Source organism: Malus sylvestris, chromosome 10 (genome assembly GCF_916048215.2).
Source record: "Malus sylvestris chromosome 10, drMalSylv7.2, whole genome shotgun sequence".
NCBI lineage: Eukaryota > Viridiplantae > Streptophyta > Magnoliopsida > Rosales > Rosaceae > Malus > Malus sylvestris.
In genome coordinates this window covers 1794708-1804023 of record NC_062269.1, presented here as the reverse complement: position 1 = coordinate 1804023, position 9316 = coordinate 1794708, and the positions used below count along the sequence as shown (strand labels likewise).

General features: G+C 39.1%; 1 protein-coding gene across 1 annotated transcript; it reads right to left on the bottom strand.

Annotated features, from left to right (window-relative positions):
* Positions 1 to 7161: 7161 nt before the first annotated feature.
* On the bottom strand, positions 7162 to 8446 carry LOC126587893 (protein MKS1-like). The gene has a single exon (XM_050253010.1). It carries the CDS (start codon positions 8255 to 8257, stop codon positions 7577 to 7579), a length of 681 nt encoding a protein of 226 aa, XP_050108967.1. The 5' UTR covers positions 8258 to 8446; the 3' UTR covers positions 7162 to 7576.
* Positions 8447 to 9316: the final 870 nt, after the last annotated feature.

Here is a 9316-nt window from a genome sequence, read left to right as displayed (position 1 = left end):
ACATACATATATATATATATAGAAGGATAATGTTAAGTACAACCAAATTTGCAAACCAAATGACGTGTCACTAATAAGAAATAAACACGTTAATCAATAGTTAAGTAATAATCCAATTATAAACAACTTCATCATTTGGTTTACAAAATTTAGTTAAATTTTTTTGTCTCTCTAGCATTACCCTTTAGAGAAATGTTAAGGAGACTCACCATGGATCTTCTATCACATCATTTTTTTTGCACAATATTTTATAATGTTGACATGAGAATTGATGTTAAACTGTGAAATGGTAGAAAGTCTATAAAGAGTCATACTTTTGAGATAGTCCCCTTAGCATTTTGTCATATATTTATATTTATATGGTGTAGTTGGAGAGTCGTGGACTGCTCGTGGAGAATACAAATTAGTGCTGGAGTTTTGAGGAGTCTGTAAAATTCAAGGTTGAAAGTAATCAAAGCACAAGCCACAAGGCATTTTGTTCTTGGTACTTCGTTGGGTTAGCTTGGCTGGCCATTAACAATTTTTGTTCGGGTCCGGCCGGTGGATTTATGGAGGGATGAATTGGCCATACAACATTTTCTATTTTATTTTTCCATTTGGATAACCTGGGCATAGTCCCATACATGCATGCAAAATTGCAATTTTTAGAATGTTCCAAAACTCTATAATATTAACTTCTGTTTCGTAATAAAAAGTATTGTGTTGGAGTGTGAACAACTCTCTAAAGAGTCAAGTAAAATTAGTTAGATGTGTGTTAAGTTTCTTATGTAAATAGATAGATTAGACAAGGATATAATTGTAATTAGAGCAGTGTACTGTCTATATATACACTGCTGCATACTGTAAGATTATTACATTGAATCAATATATGAGAGATATTTAGAAACTGTGAGTCTTGGCTTTCTACATGGTACCATCGCCAAACCGCCTCACGGCCTCTCTTCGATCCTGCAATTTTCTTCTTCGATCTTCCGCTCCTCTCTGATCGTCTTCTCCGACGTGATTGTTTGCGTCTGATTCAGATTCTTGATTTCTTTTTCTTGCATCTTGATGGCGTCTCCCTCTGATTCTTCTTCTCCAATTGAGTCGGTGCCTCCTTCAAACCCTAATTCTTCTTCCCCAAATCTCAATACCTCTCAGATGTATCATTCTCTCACGATTCAGAACATTGGCAGTATGGTTCCGATCAAGCTCCGGCGATCCAATTATCTGCCGTGGCGGGCCTTGTTTGCTCCGATTCTTCGTCGCTACAAGCTTCTAGGGATTGTTGATGGCACTGAGCCCTGTCCCTCTCCCTTTCTTCCAGATCGCTCAATCAATCCACATTTTGAGCAATGGTATGAGAAAGATCAGAATCTGCTTATCTGGTTCAATTCGACGCTTTCTGAGGAAATCATTCCGTTCACCGTCGGTGTTTCCTCCGCTCGTGATCTCTGGCTCAAACTTGAGCAGCGTTTTGGTGGTGTCTCGGATGCACACATTCATCAATTGCGTTCGAAGCTTCAAAATATTCAGAAAGGCTCTCAATCCATGGCTGACTATCTTCAACAAATCAAGGAGATCTCAGATTCTCTCACTGCCGCTGGTGCCTCTGTCACCGATCGTGATCTCATTGCTGCGACTCTTGCCGGTCTCACTGATGATTTTGAATCTTTCACTGATTCTATCTTACTTCGTCTTTCTTCTACCTCGTTGGATGAATTACATGGCTTGTTGCTCACTAAGGAGTTATCCATGGAGCGTCGCAAGAAATCTTCTTCTTCTGAGCCTTTTCATGCTTTCTCTGTGCAAAGCCAAGCGCCTCTCCTTCCTACACCACCACCACACGCTCTGGTTGCTCCAAATCCTGGCGCATCACCACTTCAGAATTCTTTTCGGTATAATTCTACCAGAAGCTACACTCGTGGCTCTAACCGAGGATTTTCCCGTGGTTCTAATCGCAACTACAATCGTGGTTCCAATCGTGGTAATTTCAACTCTGGTTTCAATCGGAGATCTTATAATTCTGGATTCAATCGTCCTGCTTCTTCTTCAGGTCACAAAACTTCTTGTCAAATTTGTGGTTCTACCAGTCATGAAGCTCTTGATTGCTTCGACCGAATGAATCCAGAAATCTCAGGCAAGTTTTCTCCAGCTAAACTTGCTGCCATGTGTGCTCATTATACTGCAAAGTCCTCCAATTCTTGGCTCATCGACTCGGGTGCTACCTCTCACATTACGAATGATATATCCAATATCCAATCTCCTACTCCCTATCATGGTGAAGACAAGGTGTACATCGGAGATGGTAAAGGTCTGTCTATAGATCATATTGGCACATCTATTTTACATACTCCTGCTCACTCTTTTAAACTGCACAATGTTCTTCATGTGCCTCAAATGCAGCATAGTCTTCTCTCTGCTTATCAGTTTATTAAAGATAATGATTGTTCTTTGACTCTTGATATTAATGGATCCTCTGTCAAGGATCGTTTTACGGGGAGGACGCTTTTGCGGGGCCAAGTTAAAGATGGATTCTTTCCGCTTCATGGTTCACCTGCTCTCTCCACTGTCTCTCATTCTCCTACTGCCCTTGTAAGTACTGCTGCTAATGTTCGCATATGGCACAGCAGACTTGGTCATCCATCTTCTGCTATTTTTCGTAAAGTTTTGTCTACCAATAAAGTTGTTGTCCATGGCACATCCTCTCTGGCCTTCTTCTGCAAAGACTGTGCTTTAGCAAAGAATCACAAGCTTCCTTTTGGTTCTCCTCAATCTGTATCTACTGCAAGTCTAGAACTGTTGCACTGTGATGTCTGGGGCCCATCTCCTGTTGTATCAGTGAGTGGCTATAGATATTACTTGCTTATTGTTGATGATTACAGCAAGTATAGCTGGTATTTTCCTTTAAAGTCCAAGTCCTCTGTATTTTCAACCTTTGTGGACTTCAAGTCCTATGTAGAGAACGCTATTGGTAATAAAATAAAGGTTGTTCGCTCTGATTCAGGGGGTGAGTTTACTAGTCACCAATTTCAGCATTTTCTTAAACTTCATGGCATTTTCCAACAATTTAGTTGTCCTCATACTCCTCAGCAGAATGGATGTGTTGAACGGAAACATCGTCATTTGGTTGAAACTGCTCGTACACTCTTGGTGCAATCTCAAGTGCCTCATAGGTTTTGGGTTGAAGCCTTTTCCACTGCTACTTATCTGATTAATCGACTTCCCCTTGGTGGTGTACTGCAATCCCCTTGGGAACTTCTCTTCGGCACTTCTCCAGATTATTCTCGGCTCAGAATTTTTGGTTGTTGTTGTTATCCATGGCTCAGACCTTATACTACGTCCAAGTTGGCCAGCAGAAGTACATCCTGTGTTTTCCTTGGGTATAGTCTTCAACACAAGGGGTATCGTTGTCTTGATCCAGTCACACAACGTGTCTATATCTCTCGGCATGTCCTTTTTGATGAGACTACCTTTCCATTTCAGAGTTTATCTTCTGCCTTTCCTGGTGCATCTCATGTTCTTACTGATCCTTCTCCAGTGAATTCCTCTGTCAATTTACAATTTACCATACCTGCTGCTCAATCTGGTTCCTCTACAGTCCCTCAAGTGCATCTTCCTGCACCTGGTGATGTTCCAGTACCTCAAGTAAATCTTCCAGTACCTGTTGATGTTTCGGTACCTCCAGAGGATCTTCCTGTTACTCATGAGCCTTCTTCCGTCCCTAATACCCATCCTATGATCACTAGGTCTAAAGCTGGTATCTCTAAACCCAAGGCCTACTCAGCCACCAAACACCCTTTACCTGATACGGTTGATATTATCCCCACTACTTATCTTCAGGCCTCTAAACATATCCATTGGCGGTCTGCTATGCAGGATGAAATCAATGCCCTGCAGTCCACTGGCACTTGGTCTCTCGTTCCTTTTACCTCCCAACAAAATATTGTTGGATGTAAGTGGGTGTTTCGGGTCAAGAAACATCCTGATGGCACTATAGATCGATACAAAGCTCGGCTTGTGGCCAAAGGATTTCATCAGCAAGCTGGTTTGGATTACACGGAAACATTCAGTCCTGTTGCAAAACCAGTCACCATTCGCATTCTTCTCTCTCTTGCAGTTCAACATGACTGGTTTCTCAATCAATTGGATATCAGTAATGCTTTTCTGCACGGTGACCTTCAAGAAGATGTCTACATGCAGCAACCTCCTGGATTCAGTGATCCCACTTATCCCCATCATGTCTGCAAGCTTCGCAAATCCTTGTATGGCTTGAAGCAAGCCCCTCGGGCCTGGTTTGAAAAATTATTTGCAGTCCTTAAGTCCTTGGGCTTCCATCAATCTCAATCTGATGCTTCTTTATTTGTGCTCCAAGACGGTGTTCCTGTTATTGTCTTGGTGTATGTTGATGACATACTTGTCACAGGTCCTAATACTGCAGCTTGTCAACGTTTCATTCAGAAACTCAGTACTGTTTTCCCTGTGAAGGATTTAGGCCCCTTGCATTATTTTTTGGGTCTTGAGGTTCAGCGATCTGCTGATGGTCTTTTCTTACATCAAAGCAAGTATATTTCTGACTTACTTCACAAGACCCGCATGGCTGGTGCTAAGCCATGTCTCACTCCTCTTGGCTCTCATAAACTTGATCACACCGGTCCATTGTTGCATGATCCCACAGAATACAGATCTATTGTCGGTGCATTGCAATACCTAACTTGGACACGACCTGATTTATCTTTTGCTGTCAATCAAGTCTGTCAATTTATGCATGCTCCCCGAGAACCCCATCTTCAAGCCGCCAAACGTATTCTCCGATTCCTTAAAGCCACTGTGAGTCATGGTTTGTGGTTCAAGAAAGGGACTGTTCATCTTACTGCCTATTCTGATGCTGATTGGGCTGGCTGCCCTTTTGATCGCCGATCTACTAGTGGCTATTGCATATTTCTGGGATCCAATCTTATTAGCTGGAGTGCTAAGAAGCAACCTACGGTTGCTCGTTCATCAACTGAAGCCGAATACAGATCGTTAGCGCACACCGCTGCTGAAATCACATGGATTTGTAAAGTGTTCAAAGATCTTGGCCTTCATCTTCCTCAAGTCCCTTCTCTCTGGTGTGACAATCTGTCTGCCATCTCTCTTGCGTCTAATCCAGTCTTTCATGCTCGAACCAAACATATTGAACTTGATTACCATTATATCCGAGAGTTGGTCCTTGCTAATCTTCTCAAAGTCCAGTATGTGTGTTCTCATGATCAGTTAGCTGATATTCATACTAAATCTCTGTCTAAATCCAGATTTCTGTATTTGCAATCCAAGCTTGCTCTTGGACCTTTCGATGCCTCCAAGTTCAGCTTGAGGGGGTGTAAAGAGTCAAGTAAAATTAGTTAGATGTGTGTTAAGTTTCTTATGTAAATAGATAGATTAGACAAGGATATAATTGTAATTAGAGCAGTGTACTGTCTATATATACACTGCTGCATACTGTAAGATTATTACATTGAATCAATATATGAGAGATATTTAGAAACTGTGAGTCTTGGCTTTCTACACTCTCTACATATAGCAAGAATAAGAATTTTCTTTTCACTTTTATTCTGCCACTGCTTGTAAATTAACGAAATTGACCTCAAAAAGTTAGACTATGCAAGTCACGCGACTAACAAAACAAAAGTGTGCATGGTAGGTAATTGAATGTAGCATATTGTGTTTCAAGCCTAGCTAGGTAATTAACTGTAATTTTGTAGTCGCAGTTGGTAAATACACAAAAGTGATAAGATTCAGTTAGTGTCATTTGTGTAAAATTCCCTTAATCATATAGAGGTACCCCTCCAGCCGAGAAGTTTTTTTTTTTTTGTCGAATACATAAATTTTGGGAGCAAGAAAAAAAAAGGAATTAAGCTTAATGATATTTTTCTTCTTAATTGGTATAAGTCCAAGATTCGATATATATCCCTGTATGTTGATAAGGGTTGGATTGGGATATATAACTCACAGTATTCTAAATATGTTGAAAGACCCTTCGTGTACTTCACACAACTTTTTACTTGTTGCGACCTTCCTTAATAGTTGGAGGATACCAATTCTTTATTATAGGCATTGTTTCTAGGATTGGATTGAAAAATATATCTCACTATATTCAAAGCATATGTTGAAACATCACATAGTTGTTTCGACATTTCTTGTGTTTATTTTTTTTTCATTTCAGCCGTGAACAAAATTGGTCTAGTACTTAGCATCCTCATTTCATATAGGTTTGTACTTGTTTCGACATTTCTTGTGTTTTTTTATCGCGCACAGAATTTGGGCTACATGTCTCCCTTGTATTTTTTTTCTTGTTCTTTTCCAAGTATAATTTGTCAGGTATTGGTGTTTACAAGAGAAGAGGGGAGAAAAGATATGTTCAAGGCTGAAATGAAAAAATTGTGTTCAACTTGATGCTGCAATTTAAAGTAGAAGATGAATTACTCACTAAGAAAATTTATTTATTATAATCCCTCAAAATTGAAGGATCGGAAGAGATAAATTTTCTTTATGTGTAATTTGACTAATGCTATCAAAAGGAAAACTCATTCACCTCTACATTCAATATACTTAAGGCTATGTTAAGGATTGAGGCCAAGTTAGTAGGGAATGAACTACAAAATGTTAGAAGGATTAGAAATCAACTTCGTGAGCATTACAAAGACATGTGAGGGGATTTGCAAATCTCTTGTTTGAGTGAGGGCATTTACGAATCCTCCATACAATGCCTTTGCAATTAATGCTTATGGAGTGCATTTTTTAATCCTTCTATCTAACATTCTATAATTCATTACTTACTAACTTGACCTTAATCTTTTAGAATTTCGAAATTCTTTTGGCCAAACATAGCGTAAATATAATGAGTTATCAATTACAACTCAATCGTTGGCAGCTAACAATGCATATGTGATATGATATACTTTTCAAGAAAAACAAAAATTCCTTGTCATTTTCATGTCAAGTTTTATCAATAACTAATATGTGTGTGCATTTGTATACGTTCGATTTTCTCTCCCTAAATGTTGCTTTTATGTATACAAAAGAAACATGCATACATGTACAGTTATACATTAAACTTGTGTTAGCTATATATGTGTTGCAAGCAGAAGGATGCGAAAGTACATTAGTATAAGTTAGTTCAACAGCACAGAGAAAACAAACTGAAAAGAGCAATGAGAAAGGTCAACTATATATGTATTGCAAATTACATGCCAAAGGAACATGACAAGAAATGGTATAAAAAACAAAAGGATGGGTATCATAAGATATATGAGAGCTAGGCACTCTCCATCTTATGGTCCACAATATTAAACTACCTACTAATCAATAACTTACCCACCTGCCTTCCCACCAAAAAGAAAATCAAAATTCCAGCTCAATCCCTTAATATTCTATTGTCTTCACTAATGAAATTCAACCCTCAAACTCTCCTAAAAAAGGAGAACCTCAAGAAACCGAGAAAACTCCAAGAAATTAAACCAAGAGAATCCACATCTCTGAATAATTCTCCTACAATGTGTTCCCATTCTTTCTTTGAAGTAAAAGAATTTGATAACAAGAAAATAAATGAGAAAAACTATTGATATGGAAAATTGTTGAATAAGTCAATGGATGTAGACGGGGAAAAGAAGTTTGACGGACTAGGCATGAAACTACCTTCTATGAAGTTCCTGTTGCCATGGAGCACGGGGCTCAAATCATGAAAGAAGCTATCCGCAGGTGGAGAGAAGAAGTTTGAAGGAATCGGAGTAAGCGAAGCGGGCCCAGGCGACAAGATCCCTGGAAACAAACCCTTTTGCCTCACACCACCACCACCACCACCACCACCACCATCCATAATTTCCATTTCTTCCACAACATCTTGAGCAGTACTAGTTTTCTTCATCCCTTGATCATCATGAGCTGGAGGATTATTATAGTTAACGTAATTCGGAGGATGAATATTGTTATTTCTAGGCGGGGAAGAAGATATAGTAGAAGAATTCGATGGTGGTAACCCGGTGAGGCGTTGGACAAGGTCCATGAACTCGCTAGGGTTTGTGTGGATGACCTTCGGGGACACCGTGTAGATTATGACCGGTTGACGTGGCTGCTGGTAGTGATGGGGCTGCTGCTGCAGGTTTGGTAGTTTTGACGGTTGTGGTACAACTGGAGGTTTCTTGATCTTGTGAGAGTCTTTGTGTATCTTGAGAGGTGTTGGACGTGGACCTTGGAGTTGAAGCTCTCTTCTTGGAGATTTTCCTGTTGAATAATCCATGCCGATGAAGGTGAAGATCGATGGAAAGAACACGGGAGTTGAACTCTACTGGGTTTATGGTGATGTTTTGGGAATCTTAAGTAGTATAGTTCTCTATCAAGTTATATATTAGTAGTCAGAACTCAAAGGGCAAGGGATAGATATAAAGAGGAAGAAATGTGGTGAGATGAAATATTTAACAAAAGGAGAGAGCAAGTCAATGATTTGAAGGGGATTTAATTAATATTCCAACAATCATGAAATTAGTAAAAATTGGCTACTAGCAATAAGCTTAGCTTGTGAAAGTGATATTTTAGTAAGAGAGAGGAGACGCGAGGGGATCGGCAAAGGCCGGTTTCGTGGTGGGGTGGTGTTTGAATTTAGCTTGTTCTAATGTGGGACTTGGAAGGTGTCTTTGTGTGCTTCGTCAGACTCAGAGGTTGTGACGTTGTATATGTGCCCATGTAATTAACTTATCTATTCTGTAGTTTTGATTACTAATAAAGCAATTTTCTTTGTTCTTGTTATTTTTTTTTTCTTTTAAGAAACCTTTTTTTATATAATAGTTTAAGTTAATTCGGAAGCAGGAATTCCAGCTTCCAACTATAGAACAAGAAAAATTACCATATGAAAAGTTAGTAGAATAAACAAAATTATTTCTCTGCTTTTTTTTTTTTAGAAAACATCGGTGGTATGAGAGAAATTTTATTAATAACAAAAAAAGAATTTACATCTATCCAGAGGAGATATAAACCTTATCCCTTATAATACAAGAAAAGGAGAAAAAGAACTTGAAAAAGAAGGGGGACCTAAACCTTCTTTTAGAAACGAAAGCAAAAAAATACAAGGAAAAGAGGGGTGAATATGAAACCTAACCCCTCTAAAGCCAAACTTCAAAGGCCTAAACCTGCAAAATAAGTTGAACAACACCACAAGGTTAGGGAAAAAAAAGTTGAGACAAACCTATATGACGAGATGCATTAATTTGAGAAACGGAAGCTAGGCAAGCGAACATTATATGAAAACAAAGTAGCACGAACCGTAATCAAAGAAGAATCATGCCGTACCAAAGTTGGAGAA